This window comes from Schistocerca gregaria, chromosome 2 (genome assembly GCF_023897955.1).
Source record: "Schistocerca gregaria isolate iqSchGreg1 chromosome 2, iqSchGreg1.2, whole genome shotgun sequence".
Taxonomy (NCBI): Eukaryota; Metazoa; Arthropoda; class Insecta; order Orthoptera; family Acrididae; genus Schistocerca; species Schistocerca gregaria.
This window is the reverse complement of record NC_064921.1, coordinates 561047469-561074143: the sequence shown is the minus strand read 5'-3', so window position 1 is coordinate 561074143 and position 26675 is coordinate 561047469. Positions and strand designations below refer to the sequence as shown.

The 26675-nt window shown below is 38.2% G+C and overlaps 1 protein-coding gene across 1 annotated transcript in view; it reads left to right on the top strand.

Annotated features, from left to right (window-relative positions):
• LOC126336234 (arylsulfatase G-like) overlaps window positions 1-26675 on the top strand; it is a 96655-nt gene that overhangs the window by 10778 nt on the left and 59202 nt on the right. Inside the window, exon 4 of the mRNA XM_049999724.1 lies at window positions 464-607. Coding sequence (XP_049855681.1) covers window positions 464-607 — 144 coding nt within the window. The remainder of the gene's footprint in view (window positions 1-463; window positions 608-26675) is intronic.

Here is a 26675-nt window from a genome sequence, read left to right as displayed (position 1 = left end):
ATGAGAAATATTGAAGTAAAACATCTTTGTCAGGAGATGCAAGTTGAAAAATGTTCCAGAATTGTGGAGATTCTATTTGTTCACTATGTTTTGAGCCTGAACAAGCTTTATTCCTCATAGCAAAATTTGCATGTAAAACTGTGCATGTCAGAATCACAGTTCAGACAAAATGTTGCTTGTTTTTTTTTTCAGAAACAGCCTGGACTTCAGTCATTTTAAATACACATATACTAATACTTGTGTATGCCAATGAATTTTACTGCAGTCAAGCAGTTTTTACCATCACAAAAACTTTTCTTCTGCAGACCAAATGTATTTGTATTTGAAATAGTGGCGATCCTGTTTTTTATATAAGTATTGTTACTATTACAATTTCTGGTGATTATTTTTAGGTACTATTGCTTTTCTATGCATGGTTTGTAGTTTGTGATACAATCACTGAATAAATAGGAACATTTTCCAGGAAAATGGCATCTTGGTACTCAACCTGGTCACCAGCCACTGGATAAAGGTTTCCAAACTTACCTTGGTATTCCATATAGCGTTGATATGGGCTGTGCTGATCCACCAGGGGCAAATTATCCATCATGTCCTGCTTGCCCGTATGGTAAAGTACTTGTTTTACATTAAATGATAAGCTTTGCAAGTCTTGGTGCTTTGATATCAGACACTAATAAAACATAATGTGACATTTTTTCATTTTATATCTCACTCTTCATTTTATACTATGCCATAAAAACACATTTTGTATTTCCAGAATAGTAACCTTCAGAGATTCTGATTTTTGTCCTCTCTCTCTCTCTCTCTCCCTCCCTCTCTCTCTCTCTCTCTCTCTCTCTCTCTCTCTCTCTCTCTCTCTCTCTCTCTCTCTCTCTCTTTATCTATCTAGGCATAAATCTGCAAAGTTCTATTTGATATGGTGTATGAACAGAAGTTATTATATGGTAGTTAGAGAAATGATGGTTGATAGTAAAATATCTACAAGTTTTATTCCAGCATCGAACATTAGGAACTCTTTTCGATTCATACAGTGCTCTTCTCTGTGGTATATAATAATGACAAAGTAGTGAAAATTATGACCACTTGATCGATAGCTCAAGATCATGCACTTCATAAAACAGGAAAATGAGCACCCTGAACCAGTGATACACACACGAACAAGGTTTATTCCTATATCCTAGGGCTACAGTTTATATGTCATACACAAAACTGAATAGAGGCTAACTTTTACCTGCAATTCACTGATCTGTGGTGCCTAGAAACATGGAACTGCATAGAAACATCATCTACAGATGGAATGTGTTCCACAGTTCTTCCACCTGATATTGCTGTAGCTCACCATCCAGAGCTGACCAGACACCATCCCATCAAATCTTAATTGGGCTGAAAGGCAGGGGAGGTGGGGGTGGTGATGTGGGTCTGAGGGTCACAACAATGGTCAGAAAGTAGAAAAAGATTGTAGAAGGGGAGCCCAATGAGGAAATCTGTCACATTAATTTGGAATATTTCTGAGTTTTTTATTCCCTGCTTGATATTCACTAGCAGTGTGTTTCAGAGTAAAAAAATCCACTTTGTGCCATATAGAGGGAGTCAAGGCATATATGAATATTATTTTTCCTTCTAGTATTATGGTTGTGAACTGGAGAATTCATCCTAAATCACCACTTGTTATTAAGCACAAATACCACTAGGGAGTACATGTATCGGCATGACTGTGCAACAATCCGTAAGTCCTTGGATAGGCTTCAACATGATATTCAGTTATCAACTTTATAAAACATTCTCACAATGCTTTCTTGTAGAATACATACTTTTTTCAACCTAGCTGCAATGCCAGAGAAGACTATGCCCCAGGACAATACTGAGTGAAAGTATGCTAAGCATGCTAGCAATCCCTTCTGTAGATAAACACAATGAGAGCATTTTGTAAATGCAACACATGCAAAACTGAGCTTTCTTGGTTAACTTATCCACATGCTGGTGCCATCTCAGTTCATTATCCATATGGATGCCCAGGAAATTCATCAATGCAGCCTTATCAAGTGTATGTCTGTGGATCTCTATTTCTGGTACTCGGAAGTCATTTTCATTTGTTTGGAATTGGAAAATACAAGTTTTTGTAAGATCAAGTCTTAAGCTGTTGGCTGTGTACCAATTGTAACACTGCTATGTACTCCCAACTGTGTTTGGCACAAATGAGTTTTAGCCCATTATCACTATGCTTGTGCCATTAGTGAACATTAGTTTTTGGATGTTCCTGGTAAATCATTTATGCAGAAGCAAGAACATGAGTCAACCTGATACTAAACCTTGTAGCACATCATATTTAACGTTTTCCCACTCTGAATTTAGATTTAGTTCTATTGCATAATTTACTAATGTGGTCATCTGTTTTCATGAGTGATTTAATTATTACACAAATTAACAAATTAAAATCCCGAGTGAGTGAAGGACAGCTTCAGTGTTCGTACTAGGATTCTTCCAATATCACTTAGCTTACAGAAAGATCCTGTCAGCTAACTGGTTCAGAAACAGCATTTATGTTGGAAAAAGAGATGTGAACAATTGCACTTATTCCAAACAGAAAGGCATACAAGCCACATTTCAGAGAAATGAAAATACTAACTGCATCTTCCCTCTAAATTAAAACCTGTATTATCTCAATGGAAATGCATCCAGGGACTTCAACTTGTCTTAAATAGGCATTGATGACCACAGTGCCATATTCTGCCTGTTTATATATCTCTGTATTTGAATCCACCAGTTTCTTACGCACTTCAGTGTACATGATCAGCGACTGATGAATAATATTAAAATAACAAATAAAACTCCATTCATGCATAAGGAATGCTTTAACCTCATACGATTTTAGTTTACTTAACAGGATTTTGCAATTTGCATGTTCAAAGGACTTAGCAAGATCATGTAAATTGTTAAAAGGATAATTTGTCTGTTTACTTCCATTACAAATAATTCCATAAGACCAGATATTGCTTTCTCTGTAGAAAAGCCTCATTGAAACCAAATTCAGCTGTAGCTACAATGTTATTTCTCGGAAAGGTGGTCCTCTATTCTGTTGGTGGCTAGTATAGTATGCCGTATGTGGCAAGTAAAATCATTGTCTTAGCAGACGTTGCTTGTTTTTATGAAATACACTGATTGACAAAGCTCCCCTTACTTGTCTTAGAGACCAGTTAGGAGTATGGGTTTGGAATCACATACTGGCTGTGGGACATGGCCAGAGCATCAGGCCAACAAATGGATGCTCTCTCTGATTCTCAGCTAAGTGTGATGTCCATCCTTTCCTCTCTCTCCAATTGCTCTTGGACTTTGTTCCACTGCAAAACAACATCATATATGACCAGCCTGATAGACTGGTTGTCTGTTTTCCTACACCAGGACATGCACTACTGTTTACATATATTTCAGAATATAATGAGAAGTCCTTAAGTCTATCTTTTATTCAAACTGACACTCCATTTGGATGTCCACATCTTGATATCCCTTAAATTTACATCTGATACCCAGTGCAAGCTGGTATCAGAGGTGGGATCCCCATCTTTTAGTCTATAATCATCACCAATATCATCATCACTGATGTAGCAGCCTTCTGCAAGTCTTGGCCATCAATAGAAGATGATTCCATTCTTCCCTGTTTAGTGCTGAATTGCTCAGTTTTGACTTCCAATTTTTCTTACATCCTCTCTGACATCTTCCTCCCACTCTTGCCTTGGTCTTACAACTCTCCTGGTTCCATCAGGCACTGTGTTGGATATCTTCTTAATAATTACATTGTTTGCTCTCAGTATTTGTTTTGTCTGTTTGAGCCTTTCAGTCTTAATGTAACTAACAATATATGGTTCTTTATACTGATTATGTGATTCATAGTTGAATGTCCTCCTCCAAACACAATTTTGTTTCACTTTCCCAAGAATTTGCTCAAGACCTTTCTTTCAAACAAGCTCAGCTGCCTTTCATCAAATTTTGTTAATGTTCATGTTTAGCACCACATGTTAGAACTGGTCATACTAAAACTATATACATCATAATTTTACTTTTCCTGAACAGCAACTTAGATTTCAAAAGTTTTCTGTGGCCATTGTAGCACTTGCTGGTGGACAATATTCATTTTTATTTCAGAGCTGTTCTCACAGTTTACTTCTGATCCAAGGTAAGTGAAACTATGCACAGCATCAAGGTTATATGAATCAGTTTGTGGGGATGAGGGTACATTTGTATAATCTTTCTTAGTTAGAGGCATACACCTAATTTTCCCTTCATTTGTCTGTAGGTTCATTTTTGTAGTAGCTCTTTCAAGACTTGTAGAGTCGTTCATTGTTGTTGGCATACTTGCAATTATATCAATATCATCCGCATATGCCAGCATATGAACTGATTTGTACAGGATAGTCCCTCTTGTGCTGATGACCGAATCACTTATAACCTTTTCCAAGGCCATATTAACAGAAGGCAGGATAACGCACCTCCATTTTTTGCGATCACAGCACTTGTAATTTATTCTGTATTTTAATTTGACTCTGTGTGTTTTGTCAATACTGTTATAGACTGATCTTAAGTCTACTAAGAGGTGATACATATCAATCCCTTTTCTTTCCATTTTTCTAGTATTTGCCATATCATGAAGATTTTATCAACAGTAGATCTTTCTTGATGAAGCTAGAAGCCTATTAAAAAGGATGTTTCAGAACATTTTGTATGCTGTAGGTCAGAGGCAAATTCCTATGTAGTTAGAGAACACTATAGTATCACCTTTCTTGTGTATTGGGTGTATGACATCTATGTTTCATTCATAAGCAATATTTCCATCTATCCAAATCTTAAATACAAGCTTGTGCAGATGTTTGAAAAATTCCTTTCCTGCATTTTTAATGAGTTCTGCTTGTAGTAGATCCATTCCTAGGCCATATTATTCTTTGGATTCTTGATGGCTGCCTCCACTTCATCAGCAGTTGGTACTGGTTCCTCTGCTTCTGAGTTCCTTGTATTTACAGAGGGTAAGATTCCTTGGTTTTCATCTGTACCATGATTTGACAGTTTGTCGAAGTGCTGGTCCCATCTTCAGTATATTGCTTCATCACTACTCAAAATTGAACAACCTGTACTTCTACATAAATTCATTCTTGGTTGGACTTCCTTTCAGGTCTTATTTAAATTCAGATAAAAAGCTCTCACTTCATTCATCTTCTCCAGCTGTTCCATTTCTTCCAGTTCTTTCCTTTCATGCTCTCTCTTTTTCTTTTTGTGCAGCCCCCTTCCTTCTCTTCTTGCTACTCTATAACCTTCTACAGACCTTCAGATATGGTTTACCTGAAGCATTCTCCTAAAGGCTTCATTTTTAATTGCTGTTAGTAGCGTATACTCTTCATCAAATCAACCATTACGTATGGCTCAATTTACTCTTCCTAGACCCTTATCACCAGCTTTTGTAAGGATGTCCTTTAGGTTCTTCCATATTTCCTCAATACTTTCACTGTCAGGAAATTGTGGCAGGTCTTTCTTAAGTAGGTCAGAGACTCTCTGAGTAGACTCAAGCTCCTTGAGAGTATTAACATGGAATTTTCTTGCATGAGATCCTTGTACCTTCCTTGTAATAGATATTCAAGTTCTAATTGTCAACATTAGCACTTATCTAATTTCTAACATCGATTAGATTGGACAGATGTTTTGCATTAGGAGATGGTTGGTCTGATAAAAGTGTTTTCATCTGGAGATTTCCAAGTCATTTTATGTGTATTTTTGTGGTTAAAAATTGTCCTGCCCACTACTGTATTTCTTGAAGAAGCAAAGTGTGCAAGTCTGATGCCACTCTCATTGAGCTACCATGAAGGCTGTATTTACCAATACAAGACTGATATTCATCTTATTTTTCTATTTTAGCATTCATATCTCCAAAAATTATCCTACACTATTCTCCTGAAAAGCCATTGTGTACTTCATCTAACTTATCATAAAAGGCAACCTCCTCTTCTCCAGTCTTCTCTTCATTTGAGGCATGAGTGCATGTAAGACTGTAGTTGAAAAATTTTCCTCTGATTCTGAGTCTATACAGTCTGTGTGATTTCACCTGGAAGTCCACAATAAGATATTTTTTCTTCTTATTTACAATAAAACCAATACCAAAACATCTCACATCTTGAATAGCTGTAATACCTGGTTGGCACTCATACACCTCATCAAGTAATTTCTTTAAACCTCCAGCACAACAGAGAGTTAGAACATTCTGTGATCCTAATCACAAGTCCTTTAGACATCTGCCAGTTTATCGTAAAGAGGCTGAGCTGTGCACGGCTCACGTTTATCTCATTTATTGTTTGTCATCTTCTATTATGGTACTGCTGCCTCGTTTTATTATTCCATTTACTGGCATCACTAACTTCCTGCCTTACCTGCCTGTGAGCAGCAATAGCAGTGCATATCGATACCGGGTGTACCGGTATGAAATGAGCGTTAAGATACAAATGTGTCAATAGGGAACATTTGTTGTGAGTGAGCCTTAATTTTTTTTGTTTGGTTGGTATGACATCTGTCAAAGATATTTAGTATACATCAAGTCATGGAACAAACAACATCATATGTTTTCATCATGTTAACAATGTCGAATTTTGTACCAGAAAGTGATGATTTGCGGAAAGCATTAATTTTTTGTTTTCATTTGAAAAAAAAGTGCTGCAGAGTCACATTGAATGCAAAACATGCAAAAGATGATTTCAATGGTTCAGAAATAATGATTTTGATGTAAGAAATGAAGAACATGGAAGACCACCAGAAAAGCTCGAAGATGCCGAATTGCAAGCAATATTGAGTGAAGATGATACTTTAGTCAGAAGCAAATGGCAGAAATGATAAACGTTGCGCAACAAACAATTTCTGACCGTTTGAAAGCTATGAGAAAGATCCAAAAGTGTGGAAAATGGGTGCCACATGAATTGAATGAAAGACAGATGGAAAACCGAAAAACCATTTGTCAAATTTTGCTTCAAAGACATGAAAGAAAATCAATTTTGCATCAAATTGTTACTGGCAATGAAAAATGGACTTATTTTGAGAATCCTAAACGGAAAAAATCATGGGTTAATCTGAACAACCATCAACATCGACTGCAAAAGCAGATCAATTCGGCAAGAAGGCAATGCTCTGTGTCTGGTCGGATCAGAAAGGTGTGGTGTATCATGAGCTTATAAAACCCAGTGAAACTGTGAATACTAATCACTACAGACAACAAATGATCAATTTGAACTATGCATTGATCGATAAAAGACCAGAATGGGCCAGAAGACATGGCAAAATAATTTTTTTACACGACAATGCACCTGCACACAAAGCAAAACTGGTTCCGTATACAAGCAAAACACTTGGCTGGGAGCTGCTACCCCACCCTCTGTATTCACCAGACTTGACCCCTTCCGACTATCATTTGTTTTCATCAATGGGACACGCATTGGCTGAGGAACACTTCGATTCCTACGAAGAAGCCGAAAATTGGGTGTCTGATTGGTTTGCTTCAAAATACGAACATTTCTATTGGCGTGGTGTCCACAAATTGCCAGAAAGGTGGTCAAAATGTATAGAAAGCAATGGTCGGTACTTTGAATAAATTTTTTTTACTTTTCAATTCAAAATTAGTGTTTCATTTTCACAAAAAAAAAAAAACGCTCATTTCATACCGGTATACCTGGTAAGTGCACTGTCGTACCATCTATAGAGTGACTGATAGTATTTCTGGGTCATCGTTTGTCTGGCAGTCAGCTGGAGATGGACCAGCATTGCAGTCAGGACGCAGCAGCAGTGAAGTTGCGGACGGAGCACCAGTGACGCGCCGACAGCCAGTGCTTGCCGACCGCTGGCGACACAGGTGAACTGTCTCAAGTAGGGAGATTGGAGTGGGACAACCGTTGTTTGGTCGTTTGGTTGGTCATCTCATTGGCTGACGTATATTTGGTCCTTTCACCATTTACGGACCTGGACAGTCGGTCGGTTGGCATGGAGCAGCAAGGAATTTTCCGCGGGACGTAGTTTGGCTGGGGCCACTGGCGGTATCTACACGGTGTTGCATTGTGTGAGGCTGTTCCCATTTGTTCCCATTGCTAAGAGGTCCGTGGCTCACTGACCATGGACAAGAAAGTTGAGTTTTTAATCCACCAGCAAGTCAAGACTGTTCACATTGTGTCGTTTAGAGTTTGTTGTCAGCTGTTGGGATATTCCCGCGAGCAACAATGTGGTTTTCAAGTTGGAAAATTCTAGCCACCCTCCGGGGGAGTTTCACTGTATTTGGTTATTTGAATTTAAGTGCACCAGTGGAATCTTCTGCCTTGTGGCCATTAACGTTCTGGTTACCCACCCTCATTGTGTTGTGATGCCCAGCATAGTGTGTAGTTTCACAGCTCCATGTATGATTGGTTGTGGGCAGCAATATCTTCTACATTGTTCCATTGAACTCCCTGTTGTGCCCTGGTCAGGTGAAGTGGGAAGTTATCTTGTTGGTAGGTTTCTTGACTGTCGGTTGGTTGGGTTGTCATCAGATCATGAATGGATGGCCTGACTGCCTGTCTCACCTAAGCAAGTGTTAGTGTTCGAATTCTGAGTCGACCCTCAAACATCTGACCACCCTTGGGTGTACTGCCTTTTTTTTTAATTCTTCTTGTTGTTTGTACTTGTATGGCTTCTAGCCAATTTTAAATTAAGGTTGTTTTGCCTTAAGTCATAACTTTCTGTAGGTCTTCAGCCTAATTTAAAGAACTGTTTCATGTAATACCTTTGGCATTTTAGAGTTTTAAAGTTGTTGAATTTTAAGTGCTGTACCTTCAGCCCATTTAGAGTTTGAGTTGTGTTGCCCTTAAGGCCTTCAGCCTAGTTCAAAGAACTGTTTTACATAAGCCTTGAGTTTTGCCTAATTAAGAACTGTTTTAAGTAAGGTCTTTTAAAAATTAATGTTGTTTAGTGTTAAGTGTTGAGCTTTCAGACGATTTTGAATTCAAATTGTTTGCTCTGAAAATCTCAGATTCTTTGGGCCTTCAACCTAAATAAAGAACTGTTGTAAGATAAAGCTTGCCTTTTAAATTTCTGATTATGCTTGCGTTTTAAGTTATTGGCCTTCAGCCATGTTTAAATTAAAGTGGCTTTCATCTGGTAATTAAGTCCCAAAGATTAAAGGTGTGTTTAAAAAAAATTTTTTTTAGGCTCTTGTAATGTTTGATCAAATAATAAAGTTGCATGTTTGAGTGTAACTGACAGTCCCTTATTTTGGCCCCTTTTCACAATTTAAACTACCTGTCCTACCCCTCAGGTTTAGTGGGGTGTATCACAGGCCATGCCAGCTATTTCTTGATTATATTTCAGAACATTTGATTTTTAAAGGTTGTGTTGTTAGACCAACATCAACTCCCAGTGATGCTGGAGCACTGATGTTTTCTGTTAGTGTTGGCACCCTTAGCTGATGGGTCATCATTTTAAAGCATAAGGAACTCATTTTTTTTTTGCCATTGCATGACTAACCACAAACATCGTGTGTACATGTTGCCCAGGGGTCATGGCATGAATATGCATGCATCAGACTTGGCAGGGATACATGACATTTCCTGTGTTTTGTTAGTACATTTCCACCAGAAGGAAGTGCACCCACAGGACCACATAGTGTCTCATTAACTGTTTCAGTCTATAAGGAAGGCTGTAATTTTCATGATAAGCTTTGACATGAATTAGAAAAAAAGCATAGTTGGTGCACACATGTATCAGGACACTGCATTGTGACACTTCTGCCTCTTGTCCATTTGCCAGCAGCTAAGCTGGCCATTCAGATGCCATATGCCTGTGCCATGCTCACTGGCAAATTCCTCACCGCTGCTCCACAACTTCCTTCTGCTTTCTGCATGGCCTTGCAGCTCATCTGCTATCCAGCATTGCACTGCTGAAGTGTGATGCTTGACTTGTTGCAGCCAGCCAGCCTTCAGCTGTCACTGCAGACCACCCAGGCCATCCTTGTCTGTCATGTCATTCACAAAGTCTGACAGATGCCATGACAGTTAATTTTCCATTGCTCATGGTTGTCTGCTTTGCCACAACGACAACATCACTGCACATCACAACTAATGTAAGTGTCTTAGAGACAGCAATGCTTTTCAGCCACCAACCCATCATCCAAGGATTCCGAGCATGTAACTATTTCCAGAGAAGAGAAATTGTATTTTTATTCCTTATGAAGATGAGTCCCAGGGAAATAGTGCAGAGTTTTGTTTATCCTTGTTAGCAATTTTGTTGGAAAAAAGTCCACTACACACTCACAAATTGAGTGTAGTGCAGAGGTGAGCAGCAGTGATCGACTTAGAACTTTGCAAGATCAGAAAATGGCTCGTATTCCTGAAACACTGAACTGCAGGAACATCTAAAAGCAAAACAAAGGCCATCATCAGCTAGAAAAGCAGCAAACTTAAATGTTTAAGCAACCCCTGATAACTCTGTATGGCACACTTTTTTTTTTCATCACAGTCCAGCATAGTGAGCAGTAGTCCTGCAGTTACTTTTATCCCTCCCTTTTAAGGAAAATTCTATGAGAATGTTGTCACATTTGTAGTCGTCATCGTGTTTTTATGTAGGACCAGAATTTCCTTGGGGCCTCTGCAAGATCTTTTGCTACATTATGACGGCAGTAGTACTTGTATGCCTTGTGCATAGATCTTTTTAAAGATGCACAAATTTCTACCATTTTTTCCCTGTCATCAATTCAGTGGTGGATTAAGAGGCGGGTGGAGCTGGCAGGCAGCCCCAGGCCTCTGGTTCTGGGGGGAGGGGGGGGGGCTCAAAAGTTTGAGGTCCTGGATATCTCAGGACTACACAATTTTTAATCAAAGCCCAAACAACGCAGTTTGAAGTTCTAGATCCCATATGTATGCAAAATATAAACATAGGTGCAAACTTACCATGTTGTTGTTGTTTTCAGTCCTGAGACTGGTTTGATGCAGCTCTCCATGCTGCTCTATCCTGTGCAAGCTTCTTCATCTCCCAGTACTTACTGCAACCTACATCCTTCTGAATCTGCTTAGTGTATTCATCTCTTGGTCTCCCTCTACGATTTTTACCCTCCACACTGCCCTCCAACGCTAAATTTGTGATCCCTTGATGCCTCAGAACATGTCCTACCAACTGGTCCCTTCTTCTTGTCAAGTTGTGCCACAAACCCCTCTTCTCCCCAATTCTATTCAATACCTCCTCATTAGTTATGTGATCTACCCATCTAATCTTCAGCATTCTTCTGTAGCACGACATTTCGAAAGCTTCTATTCTCTTCTTGTCCAAATTATTACCATTGCAATTTTCAATGGATGTGTTCAGAATCTTTGAAATTTTTGTAAAATGAATGAAAATTAAAATGTGTAGATAGATTAATAATCAGTTGTCTGTTAAACACAATTATTCTACATGAAACATTTCTGATACCTATTCCATTTACACAGGTGTACTACAAGTACAGTTTCAAAATATGAGCATAAGTGCAATGAATAGCTTAACAGTTTGACTGATCAGTTTTTTAACTAAAGTATTACATTATGAAAATTACTTTCATTTTATAAATATTAAAATCCAACTAGATGAACTAGAGTAGAGTCATCTAGATCTAAGCAAACAGTTTTCATCAACCATAGACATCAACACAAGACTCATCTCAGAGAAATTGCACACCTAAGTAAATGTAAAAAAAACCTTTTGCAACTTTTTTATGTCGGAAAAGATGACAGAGGATATCTCAAAAGATATTAAACAGCAGCTCATACTGTAATGTGCACAGGCCTAGTTTACGTCAATGGCATTTCAATGTTAGGTGTACATGGGGCAGTGCAAAGAAAAATTCAACAAGACAGTACAGCACCTCTGTTCAGTCACTGAGCTAACCATTCCATAAATCTTTGTGGAATTCACACATTCTGATGTGTTTCCTTTAGCATCACCTGTTTTGGAACTGCAGAGAAATTATATTCATTGTTCTCATCTTCTACATATTTATAGATGGGTATTACTTATAGAGAAAAAAAAAAAACATGAAAAAGTTTGAAACAATTGTCTGATACCAGTAGTCAGTGGAGTTGTCATTAGTTCAGTTAAAGTCATAAAAGGAAATGTGCAAACAGTTGTCGGCCTTTGGAAGATACACAGGATCCATCTAAGGCAAGCTAGCTTGCTCCTTCCAGCTACATGTTCTACCTTGTTGACCTACATCAACTTTTGGCACACAATACTGGAAGAAGCAAATTTTGCCCAACAGTATCTACAGTCTCCAAAAATGACTAAATGACTTTGAATAAAGGACTACCCAAATTAAAGACAATGAATAAGTTTTAGTTATGGAACAAACTGCCGTTACTTTCTGCACTACACTTAAAATGCAGTGGTATGGACATTAACTTTGGCTGACAAGGAACACAGAGAGTAAATAAATTAATGCCGAGCCAACTGGCTCATGATGGTTGATTATTGATTCAAGAAGATCGTTGATCAATGTTTGAATGAACAGAACGATTTATACAAGAATTATCTCAACGAGACCCAGCCATGAAAGAAATCACCAAAAATTTTCCAGATTGTTGAAACAAAATTTATGCTTGATGCTTCCATTGACGCTCTTGCTGTAGCACTGAAATATCTTGTACAAATGTATGATACATTTGTGAGTAAGTGGACGCTGCAAGGAATAAAAAGCACTGCATTGTTTAACTGCAACAGTCAGGAGACGTGTGTTGTTTGTACTGCACATTTTAGCGGTTTTGATCGAGATCAACTTATACAGAATCAGCTACGTGAAAAATCCGTGCAATACGCACAGCCGACTTAGGAATTTTCGCTTTGTGAGACCGCTTATACAAGATCGTGTGTTAATTTAAAGTTCTAGATACGCACATTTTACTGTTCGCGACGCTTCTTCTGCCTAATCTTTCATTGATTGTATCAATACCTGTTTGTATTGCGATATACTGGGAAATTTCGAACATTCACGGAGTGCTGCGATAAACTAGTACTGTTATCAACTGTAAGCTTCATCTAAATTGTGCTCTTGTAAAAATTTTTGAGGACAGTCAACCTATCGTCGATCAAAACAATCTTACTCTAATTTCATTGCACAATTACGAAGAAACAGGTTACTTTCAGAATTTTCGAAAGCTTACATAATTGTACGTTATGGTACGAGTGTTTTGGTACATAATGTAATTCGTAGCCAAAACCGAAGTACGTCACCGCTGAATTTCATTGTATATCAACGCAAATAAAAGTACGTTTTTGAGAATTTTCGGAAGCTACCATTACCCTTTACATGATCTACGAGCAATTTGTAACAAATTGGCGTTTGTGATTCAGTCACTCTAGCAAATTTTCTAACACATTGTGTTACATCTAGTTTTTCCGTAAAGAGGAGTAGCCCTACATATGATCTGCATTTATTGTAAATTAACTCTGTTTTCGAGTTTGCCAACAACTACGGTTATTATGAAAATGTTAAGGGCAACTAGCAATTTTTACCACAGGTTTTTGAGTTGCCTTAATAGAAATCTCGTGTGTGTGTGTGTGTGTGAGTGTGAGCGCGCGCACTTCCATTCTTGTGTCAACTAAAGAATGGGATACAGCTCGACGGTTTTGGCCAATGACGCCATAGTATACTCATAGACATTAGTGTCTTTATTTTATATTCACGGATAATAAATCAGTTATTTTCTGTGGCGAGGCGTCATCATTTTAAATTGAAATGAATGAATGAATTTCTAAAAGGCAGAGCAAGACGATGTGTACTATTTTTGTCGCTTGTATTACTTCAAATCACTTGTTCGTTGCAATTCATTCGATACTTTCATTCTTACTGACTTTGATATATTTTTGAAGACTTGTTTTTCATTCTGAACAATTATTATTTTTTGATTTTCGTTTGTAGGTATGGATTTATCTACCTTAACTCCAACACCAGATACAAAATTTTACAGTTGTCGCTTTTTTTCTCCTTTGCTAGCACTTGGTACTACTACGATATTTTTCAGTCGATAGCTAGTACTATTGAAGGCGAAAAGATTGACATAGAAAAATTTCTATCCCGTACTTCAGCTGAAGAATATTATACTAGTGCTAGCAAAGACGAAAACAGTGACGTAGGTACGTAACACTGTCATCCTGTACCACAGTTGAATTATGAAGGTTCTTAAGTACGGAATACAAATGTTGTATATGTCGCTATTTTTCGGCCTTCGCGGGCATTAGTATTCCTATTGTTCAGAATCAAATTCCTGCTGGGAGTCGAGTGGTTGTCGCTGTCATACTGGCTGTTGTTGGTGGTGGATTGGTTTCTGCTGCTGGGCTGGCTGTTGATGGCGGGATGGTTTCTCCTTCTGTATCAGTTCCTAATATGTCTTCAAGTTGGTGAGAGTGATCTGCTTCTGCTAACAAGATTGTAGTTTTTGTTTTAAACCCTTCCGTAATACCTGTTTTTCTGGTGATTTTTAAGCTTGGTGTATGTGTCCTCATGACACAAGCACTGGTATATAGTTTTTCTGCTGAAAGTTCTTTTCCTAATTTATTTAAATGGAGTTCGTGAGCTGTGAAAAACCGTCGACATTCTGAAAGTCAGAACATATTTCAGAGATCTTTTTGTTAGCACCCCAAATTTCACCGTTAACACACGACCAGATAGGAAAGTCATAACGAGGTGGTATATTTACAGCGCGAATAGTGGCGTGTGTTAATTTGTTTAAACCGTTCTTCATTTCTTTTATTAACTTGTACGTTTCATTCCGATAAACATCGTTTGAGCCACCTAAAATCACGACAAAATCATCTTCATTTAAGTTGGATATTTGAACAGAATTTGTTTATGCCGCTATCTCACGAAACGGCGATCCTGATTTGACAAAGCCTGATACCTTTAAATGACATTTTTCTGTCAACGGTACAGAAATTCCACGTCCTAGCCATCACCTGACACACGAAAATCTTTTTTTAATTTTTTTGCACTGGATGTTAATGGATACATGAATTTGCCCAGAAGCCATGTTATGTTTCTGCACATTTCCTACAGGTAAAATCTTCCTTACTTTAGACTCCGAGTTAGATATTATTACACATTGTCCACTGTTGTTTACACTGGTAGGCCTACTAGTATGTCTATTTGATTTGTTTTGGTCGTTATTTTTACTCGGAAGTGTGAGTGGTCTTTTTACGCTCTTTTGACTATAGTTTCCCACTGATGCATTGTAACCAGTTGTGCATATGAGTTTTCGATCTGCTTCAGTTATCTGTATCACGTTTATAGCTTGTAATTTGCTTTGGATGTTACGTGAAGCTGCTGCTTGTAGCTCGCGATTTTCTTCCCGAAGATTACAGATATCTCGCAACAGAATATGAACGACTAGCTGAAGGCTTTGTAATCGTTCGTTCAGCTTCTCGATTTCACTTTTACAGTTATTACAAACTCCGTTTTTTACAGTAAAACTACAACTTTTAGTCACATTCAGTTCACTTGCTTCTTTACTTGACTTAAATAGGTAAACTGAAGTAGGATAAAAAAATTTCGTATGTCGCTTTTTTTCGACTTCGCTAGCAATATTACCTGTTCTTCTGTTGGCTTATATATCTCAACTGGAGAACAGGATACACCTTCACAGTTCAAAGAACAGGATACACTTTCACAGTTCAACTGAGGTAGAGTATGCCAGTGTTGCATATGTTGGTGTTTTTTGTCTTCGCTAGCAGTAGTATCTTATTCTTCAGTTGACGTATATAGGTCAGCTGAAGCATGGGATACAAAATTTACGTATATCGAGTTTTTGCCTTCGCTAGCACTAGTGTATTACTCCTTAGTTTACATACGTAGGTCAACTGAAGTACGGGATGCAAACTTTACTGTGACGGCATTTTTACAGTCGCTGGTTCTACAATGATTTTTTCCGTCGATACTGTTACTATCGAAGACGAAAAAAAATTTGTATTCCACACTTCAGTTGACCTATATAGATTAACTTAAGAATAGGATACTTACTAGGACTCAAAGAAACGATATATCTAACATTATATTCGAAATATGGATATATGTGATATACGTCTCTGTCATGTTTCCTTTGTTTCTCAACATTCGTCTTTACTGTTACATCTGTGCAGTATATCATCTTTGGTAACTTCTGATGCTATTGGTCAAAGCTGACAAGTTGTATCTCATTCTTCAGTAATTTCCCAATTCTTATAAGGAATTAGCAACTCTTAAGCTCATAAGATTAAAAGATAATCAGCAAGTTTAATTTAAAGTTATTTCTTCATTGCCGCCACCACCACCAGTCAAAATGCAACCCCACTGTGAATACAGTTCTCAAACGTGAGATATGACGTTTTTAAGCAGGTGGAAATCACCCTGACTACTGTCAGACAATTGGCAGCTGTGTCAAATACTATCCTCCCATGTGGATCCTGTCTCCTCTGCAGAAAGTACAGGATCTGTCATTACCCGTCCACTTGACAGAGTGATGTGTCAATGGTAGACCTAGGTGTCCTGTACAGGGAGGAGAGGGACCAGGGAGGACTCAGGGTGTTGTATTGATCCCCCTAACCAACAAGTTTGAGGTGCTGCTATTCCCTGAAAGCGATATTGAGCCAGTAGGACTCATTTCCCCAATTTTGGTTAAACATGTTTTGTCCGTTGTCAAGAGGAGGTAAATGCAAAAGTATGGGGATCTATCAATCATCAGCAGTTCAAACATATGGTGAATGATGGTATGCCTTAGGGGAATGGCAGCAAGGGACAGGAAAGGACACCAGGTGCAATCAGTGTGCATGCCCGGGGCTCTCATTCAACATGTTGAAGTGGCTAATCTGGAAGCCATTGAGGGAATATGGTGCAACCAACTGCAGATTGTGGTGAACATTGGAACAAATGATGCCTGTTGTCTGGGCTCCAAGGTTATTCTTGGGTCATTGCAGAGACTGGCAGAGAAGGTTGAGCAGACCAACAAAACGCATGAAGTTTCAACAAAGCTCACAATTTGCAGCATTGCCTTGGAACTCATTATGGCCTTTTGGTTCTGAGTCAAGTGGAAGGATTGAACCAGAGACTTCGAAGGTTCTGTGACAAGCTAGGCTGTGACTTTCTGGACTTGCACCATAGTGTTGAGAACTGTAGGATCCCCATAAATAGGTAAGGTGTGCACTACACATCAGAGGCTGCTACTCAGGTAGCACACAAGTGTTTTTCAGATTAGGTGACTCTCCATCCAGTCCAGATAATGATATCTGTAGCAAAAACAGAAGTATCAGTGTAAGATCAAAAGAAATGCCTGCGACGGGTGAGAGTATTAAAATCCTAATGTTAAACTGCTGAAGCATTCGCAACAAAGTGCTGGAGTTTGAAGTTCTCATGAAAAGCAATGAAGCTCACGTAATACTAGATAAAAAAGCTGGGCTGAAACCTGAAATTGATAGCAGTACAATTTTTGGGGAAAATTTGAATGTATGTCAAAAGGATAGGCTAATGCAGTAGACAAGAAACTCAGATCGACCAAGATAGAAATTGAAGCTGCTTGTGGGATTGTTTTGGCAAGACTCAGTACCAGGCTTGGGCATTAAACGATAATTGGATCCTTCTATCACCCACCAGACTCCGCTTCTGATGTAACTGAAAACTTTAGAGAAAAGCTCGGTTCACTTGTATGTATGTTCCCTAATCAAACTGTAATCATCAGTGGAGACTTTCATCATCCAAAAATTAGTTGGAAAAATAACAGTTTTGTTAGTGGTGTGCATGATAAGACATCCTGTGATATTTTAATAATTCCCTTCTCTGAAAACTACCTCGAACAGATAGTTAGGAACTACACTCATGATGGAAATATATCGGATCTATTGTCAACAAATAGACCTGACATCTTTGAGGATGTCCACATTGAAACTGGTATCAGTGACCATGACGCGGTTGTGACAACAATGATTACAAAGTACAAAGGACAACTAAAACAAACAGAAAGATATATGTGTACAGTAAACTTGATGAAAAATCAGTAATCTCATACCTCAATGAGGAACTTGACACTTTCAGCACAGGTCAGGAAGAGAACTCTTTCTCAAATTTAAAAGAATAGTTGACCAGTCACTGTATAGATATGCACCCAGTAGAACGGTTCATAATGGGAGGGAACAGCCATACTGTAAAGTCACTGTAAAGAAACTTCTAAACAAACAGAGATTACTGCATAATAGCATAAGGCTGTGGATAGAGAGATGTTGAATGAAATGCATTTGATTGTCAAGAGAGAAGTGCATGATGCCTTGAATGACTACCATAGCAGAATATTGCCAAATGATATTCCACAAAATCCAAAGAAATTCCAGTCATATGTAGAGGCTTATAGTGGTACCAAAGTTAGTGTCCACCCCCTAGTGAATGACACAGGAACTGAAATTGAGACTAGCAAAGTGAAAGATGATTTGTTTAATTCTGTTTTCAAATATTCCTTTACAAAGGAAAACCCAGGAGAATTGCCCCAGTTTAATACTTGTACCATTAAAAAGATGAATGAAATAAGTATTATTGTCAGTGGTGCTGAAATTGTTAAAACTGAACGAAGCTCCAAGCCCCAATGAAATTTCTGCCAGATTCTGTACTGAATTTGTGGTTGAGCTAGCTCCTCTTCAAACTTTAATCTATCATAGATCCCTTGAACAAAAATCTGTGCCCAGTTCTTCAGAAAAGGCTCAGGTCACACACATCCACAAGAAGGGTTGTAGAAGTAATGCACAAAAGTACCATCCAATATCCTTGACATCAATTTGTTGTAGAATCTTAGAACATATTCTGAGCTCAAACATAATGAGGTATCTTGAATAGAATGACCTAATCAGTGCCACCCAGCATGGATTTTAAAAACATCAATCATGTGAAACACAACTTGCACTTTTCTCACATGACAGACAGAAAGCTATGGATCAAGGCAACCAGGTAATGTGGTGTTTCTTGATTTCTAAAATGTATTTGACTCAGTATCACACCTATGCTTATTGCCAAAGCACAATCGTATGGGAATCGATGACCATAGCAGTCTGGTCCCTTTAATCCCACCAACCAACCACAATCGTATGGGATATCAATTGAAATATGTGACTGCATTAAGGACTTTTTGTAGGGAGGACACAGCATGTCATCTCGGATGGAGGGTCATCATCAGACATAGAAGTAACTTCAGGTGTTCCCCAAGGAAGTGTGTTGGGACATTTGCTATTCATGGTGTATATTAAAACCTTGCAGACAATATTAATAGTAATGAGGCTTATTGTAGATAATGCAGTTATCTATAATGAAATACTACCTGAGAGAAGCTGCTTAAATATTCAATCAGATCTTGATAAGATTTCAACATAGTACAGAGATTGGCGACTTGCTTTAAATGGTCACAAATGTAAAATTTTGCATTTTACAAAATGAAAGACCATAGTATCCCATGACTGTAATATCAATGAGTCTCTGTTGATATCGACCAACTCATACAAATACGTGGATGAAACACTTTATAAACTATGAAGTGGATTGAACACAACACAGGTTCAGTTGTGGGTAAAACAGATGGTAGACTTCAGTTCATTAGTAGAAAACTGGAGAAGTGCAGTCAGTCTACAAAAGAAATTGCTTACAAATCAATCATGTGACTCATCTTAGAATACTGCTCAAATGTTTGGGATCCATACAAGATAGGACTGACAGAGGATGTTGAATGTATGCAGAGGAGGGCAGCACGAATGGCTACAGGTTTGCTTAATCTTTGGAAGAGTGTCACAGAGATAATGAAGGAACTGAACTGGCAGACTCAGATTATCCCAAGAAAGCCTGTCAACAAAGTTTCAAGAACTGGCTTTTAATGATTACTGTAGGGATATACTAAAATGCTATGTATTGCCTACACAGGGATCATGAGGAAAGATTATAATAATTACTGCATGCACAAAGGCATTCAAACAATCATTCTTTCCACACTCCATACATGACTGGAAGAGGATGAAACCCTAATAACTGGTACAATGGGGTGTGCCTTCTGCCATGCACCTCATGGTGATTTGCAGAGTGTAGATGTAGATGTAGATCTAGAACCCTATATGAGTGTGGCTGTTGCTGTCAAATGGACAACCTGAGAAATCCTTCAGTTCATAAGTAAATGGAACTTAAATGAATCATTGCCCTGGAGAAGTTTTTATGAACTGAAGCTAAAGAAAAATTATATTTGTTCTTCATCTACATCTAAATCAATACTCCACAAGCCATCTGACAGTGTGTAGCAGAGGGTACTTACAGTACCACTAACTATTATCCTCTTCCCTGTTCCTCTTGCAAGTGGCATGTGGGAAGAATGATAGTTGATAAGTCTCCTGATTAGTTTTGTATTTCTCACATTTTCTCACTGTGGTCATTTTTTGAGATGTATGTGGGAGGAAGTAATTTGTTGTCCAACTCTTCTCATAAAGTACTCTCTCAAACTTTCAGTAGTAAACCTCTTTGTATACACAAATGCTTTGTATACACCTGTCAGTGGAGTTTGTTGAGCACCTTGGTAATGCTCTTGCGCTGATTAAACAATCCCGTGACAAAACACGCTGAAATTTGTTGAACCTTTTCTTTCTGTTCTGTCAGTCCTATTCGGTAAGGATCCAATGTTAATAAACATTACTCAAGAGTTGATCAAACAAGCACTTTAAAGCCATTTCGTTCATGGATGAGTCAGATTCTTTAAGATTCTTCCTAAGAATCTCTGTCTGATCTCTGCTTTTCCTACTATTAGTTTTACGTGGTCATTCTAGTTAAGGCTGCTCTGGACAGTTACCCCTTGATATTTTATGGTAGATACACTTCCAGCATATTGTCATCAACAGTGTAATTGTACATTAGTGGATTTCTTTTCTGATTTATACAGAATATGTGTGCAGGGTCAACTGCCAGATCCTGCACCATTCATCAATCCTCTGTTGGCCATTATGCAATTCAATACTGTCTTGTGGCATTGCTACTTTCTTGTAGGCAACCACATCATCTGGGAACAGCCTAAAAGAGCTTCTGGCACTTTCTACTACATCATTTATATACACTGTAAATGTTAATTGTTCTATCAAACTTCCTTGGGGTACTCCAGAAATTACCCTTACATCTCTCATCTTCAGATCCTGCATCATTCATCAAACCTCTGTAGGCCATTATGCAAATCAATATTGTCTTCTGGCATCTCTACTTTCTTGTACGCAACCGCACCATCTGCACAAACAGGCTTAAAAAGCAACCAATACTTTCTACTAGATCATTTATATACATTGTATACATTATTGGTTCTGTGACCCTTCCTCGGGGTATTCCAGAAGTTACCTTTACATCATCAATTTTGTTCCATTAAGAGGGTCATGTCGAGTTCTCTCGGAAAGCAGGTCTTGAATCCAGTCACATAACTGGTCTGATACTTGGTAGACACGTACTTTTTCACTAGATGGCAATATGGGACAGTGTCACATGCCTTCCTGACGTCAACCAGAGCTGTTGTCTACCACAGCTCTTGTGGTATAACACAGTGACCTAAATTTCATAAGATCTCTGTTTGTTGATTTTTGTAGAGGATATTTTCATTCTTCAAAAATATCATAATTCTTAATCAAAATATCCAAGGGGTGTACTACCGGTCTACAGTGTCCAACGGGCACAATATTTCGGCGATCATACATGTCACGTATGGATCTCCGTGCCGGCACGTTCACAGGAGCTCAGTCTGTCAGTTCACTTGATGATGGCGACATGTATGACCGCCGAAATATTGTGCCCATTGGACACTGTAGACTGGCAGTACACACGTGGATATTTGATTATCAAACACGTTGGGAGAAACTCAAGAATCACATCATAATTCTTGAACATAAAACATGGTCCATAATTCTACAACAGACTGGTGTAAATGGTATAGGGCTACAATTATGTGCATATGTCCTGTCCCTTCTTGAAAATACAAAATGACCTACATTTTTTCCAGTCACTAGGTACCTCTCACTGCTCCAGCAATCTATGATAAACTGCTGTGAAAAGGGCAGCAATCTCTTTCGTACAGTCTTTGTGGAACCTTGAAGATATCTCATGTGATCCTGATGCCTTTCCACTACTGCACGATAGTAGTTACTTTTCTACTTCACTATCAGTTACCTCAGTATCTGCGATTTCAGCAACTGAAAGGGGAGACTGTTACAATCTTCTATGGCGAAACAATTTCACGAGACCAAATTCAATACTTTGGTTCAAATGATTCAAATGGCTCTGAGCACTAAGGTACTTAACTTCTGAGGTCATCAGTCCCCTAGAACTTAGAACTACTTAAACCTAATTAACCTAAGGACATCACACACATCCATGCCCAAGGCAGGATTCGGACCTGCGACCATAGTGGTCATGCAGCTCCAGACTGTAGTGCCTAGGACCACTCGGCCAGTCCGACCGGCAATACTTTGATCTGCTCTTTGCTATCTCACCTCTCAATGCCAGTATAGTCATTGAGTAACTTACAAGATGATTTTGAACCACTGACTAGACCAAAGCCTAGTAGGTTTTATGGTCAGATTAGTTGACAAAATTTTACTTTCAGTGTCATTGAACATTTGTCTCATTGCTCTTGTTATGCTCATTTTTGATTCATTCATTGTTTGTTTGTTAGCAACGTTCTGACTTCTCTTGAATCTGTGATGAAGTTCTTTTTGTTTGTATAGCAGTTTTTTAACATGGCTATTAAACCACCGTGGGTCTTTCCCATTGAGGATCTTGCTCAAAACATACTTATCTAAGGCATACGAACAAGAATGACTAGCCAGTCTGTTCGTTTTGTCAACTGAAAGAAAAGTTTCAAATAAAATATATTTCAATGATGTTAGTAAGTACTGGTATTTCAGTAAAATAGAGACACAAAAACATGTACTAATAATATTGATAATAACTACTGTCTTGTACTTAAATTAAGAAACTAACTGAAGTTATAGTTCTAAGAGCATTGTTTCCATACATTTAAAATAAAAGATAATTTTATTATTCTGTTGGTTATTATTTCTTTCCACTCTACCTGACGGTTGCTGTACTAAACGATGATTCACAATCTCACCTATACCTTTAAGTATGTAGGCCTATATTATATTACTAGAGCCTAGAGTACACAAATTACAAATAGTTAATTTTTTTCTTGGCCATTATATCTATAACATTCAATTTTTTTTCCAAAATATACACTACAAATATGTCAGTTTCTAAGCAGATCAGTGGCCTCATTTAGTTATGCTGCCCTGGGCCTCTGACAGGCTTAGTCTGCCACTGAATCATTTTCACCTTCTTTTTTGAACTGAGATTGTAGTAGCCCTTCCTTCCTCAGAATTTTTTAAATTTTGTTATTAAACCAATGTGGTTCTCTTCTGTCCATAGCCACTTACTCTGCACATTCTTCTCCAGAGTGCAATTTACGGTCCATTTAAACTGAGTGTAAGTTCTTGAACTGACTGCCTAAGATAGTTTTCAGAAAATGTGATTGAAAGCACTTTGCAAGACTTTCTGTCAATACTACCTGCAATGAATTCATAGATGTCCGAGTTTAAAATTGATAGGTTAAAGTTATGTCCATCTAATATTGCATGATTGTGTATTTCTGCTCTACTGAGTATAAAAGTTCCTTGAATTATTCTAAAATGTCACTGTGGAATCAGTTAGCCAATAGAAATATCTGATCATTAACTTGAGTCCAATTAGACTTGTTACATGCTTCCAGATAACTTCATAGTGAGACTCAATTTTGACCTTGACATACATAATATTTTTGTTGACTGCCATGAACACTCTCCCTCCTGTGATGTCCAATCTGTCTTTCCAGTACACATTAAATGCCTTGCTAAATATTTCAGAGCTTTCTACTCTGGTTTTCAGACTGCTCTCAGTTCTAAGAATAATATGAGAAATGCAACTTTCCTGGAGGGCAGGAAATTCAGGACATTGGTTATGAATTCTTTGACAATTTAGTGTAGAAATTTTTACTGTTAAAGTGGCTTTTCTTCTTACCGTGTTTGATTTTGCTCTCTGCATATCAGCTGATGAGTATTATCAGAGGACTCCAACTACCACCTAGCCCTTTGAAAAAATATGTAAGTTGCACTCCACAAGGTGTCCATTGTTGACAAACAGGAGTGCTATGCACAGAATGGCAAGGCTAGTGAGACAACACCCTGCTATCCAAGAAGCTGCTTTATTTGTGTAGTGCACCCCTGACCTATGAAGGCGAGTCCTAAAATTCTCCACCCCATTTGCATTTGTATGTCTTGCACACACCCAATGCAAAAAGCTAAACCTCAGATTCCACTGCAAAGACTACCTGATGCCTCTGGACCTTTTGAAGTAATGACTTTGAATGATCTAGGGCCATTTCCACAAATGCAGAAAGAAATTAAGAATAAATTATCAGTTACTGATCACTTCTCATACTACTTAGTCTTTGTCTCCATCTCTGACATGACAGAAGAGATTGCAGCGAAAACAGCTTTATTTACACATTTAGTTTTATCTTTAGGATCTTGACCTTGACAGATCAAGGGATGAGTATCATGTCTATACTGTTCATACAAGTTTGTAAACTGCTGTATATTATAAAATGGAGGACAACACCCTTACATCTCAAGACAGACAGAGGGGGGTGAGCATGTACTTAAAATCATAACTAAGATGCTTCGTTATCAGGTCAATAAAACTCACAATAATTGGAATAATACATGCAAATTATTGTGTCTGCTGACAATAATTGAATACATAAGTTGAGTGTACACACTCCTTATGACATTGTGTATGGACGAAAGTTGATCTTCCCTTTTGAAGTATAAGTTACATCACCTGTGAGTAGTGTTGCCTGTGAATCATCTGGAAAACTTTGACCTGTGCAGGGGGTTGGGCATTCCTACCTTCTGTGGCTAATGACATCATCAAGATGGCAGATGATTCAAAAACACAAGAAGGTGTGGGTGGGAAATTTAAAAATGCAAGTTGGCAAGAAATTAAAGAAATAATAATAACAAAAAATACAATTTGGTGGAACTAGTCTAGTTGAAGTGTTGGAACATGTGAGACAATACTGACCCTGCGGCTTATCCTAAAAAATAGATTAAGGAAAGGCATTTGTAGACTTAGAGAAAGCTTTTGACAGTGTTGACTGGAATTTTCTCTTTCAAATTCTAAAGGTGGCAGGGGTAAAATACAGGGAGGGAAAGGCTATTTACAGTTTGTACAGAAACCAGATGGCAGTTATAAGAGTCGAGGGGCATGAAAGGGAAGCGGCAGTTGGGAAGGGAGTGAAACAGGGTTGTAGCCTCTCCCCGATGTTATTCAGTCTGTATATTGAGCAAGCAGTAAAGGAAACAAAATAAAAATTCGGAATAGGCATTAAAATCCATGGAGAAGAAATAAAAACTTTGAAGTTCGCCGATGACATTGTAATTCTGTCAGAAACACCAAAGGACTTGGAAGAGCAGTTGAACGGAATGGACAGTGTCTTGAAAGGAGGATATAAGATGACCATCAACAAAAGCTAAATGAGGATAATGGAATGTAATCAAATTAAGTTGGGTGATGCTGAGGGAATTAGATTAGGAAATGAGACACTTAAAGTAGTAAAGGAGTTTTGCTATTTGGGGAGCAAAACTACTGACGATGGTCAAAGTAGAGAGGATATAAAATGTAGACTGGCAATGGCAAGGAAAGCATTTCTGAAGAAGAGAAATTTGTTAACATCGAGTATAGATTTAAGTGTCAGGAAGTCATTTCTAAAAGTATTTGTATGGAGTGTAGCCATGTATGGAAGTGAAACATGGACGATAAATAGTTTGGACAAGAAGAGAACAGAAGCTTTCGAAATGTGGTGCTACAGAAGAATGCTGAAGATAGGTAGATCACATAACTAATGAGGAGGCATTGAATAGAATTGGGGAGAAGAGGAGTTTGTGGCACAACTTGACAAGAAGAAGGGACCGGTTGGTAAGACATGTTCTGAGGCATCAAGGGATCACGAATTTAGCATTGGAGGGCAGCGTGGAGGGTAAAAATTGTAGAGGGAGACCAAGAGATGGATACTCTAAGCAGATTCAGAAGGATATAGGTTGCAGTAACTACTGGGAGATGAGAAAGCTTGCACAGGATAGAGCAGCATGAAGAGCTGCATCAAACCAGTCTCAGGACTAAAGACCACAACAACAACAATGGTCGAGTTGTAAATTATCCTCCCATAATATCCCCTCTGCTCAGTCAACCACAGTGAAGTATTAAAATGAGGTAACCAATCAAATTTAGTTTCAATAAATAAATAAAATAAATCATGTTAATCCAGTTGTCTTTTGTCTACCAGACACCTGCTCCAGCCATTCTAAGTGTAGTATTAAAATTAGGCAGTCCAATCAGAATGTAGTTGCAATAAATGAACAAAATAAATTTATGAAACTCCAGTTAGACCAGTTGTGCATTGCGCCCAACACCACCTCTCCAACCAAACACTGTGTAGTATTATAACACAGTGTCTGTATCAAGATCCAACTGAATTGCCTAAAATTGGCTCCAAGATATTTTTTAATGCTGTAATATTTTTCTACATTGTGAAACACATAATTTTCATTTAATTGGCTTC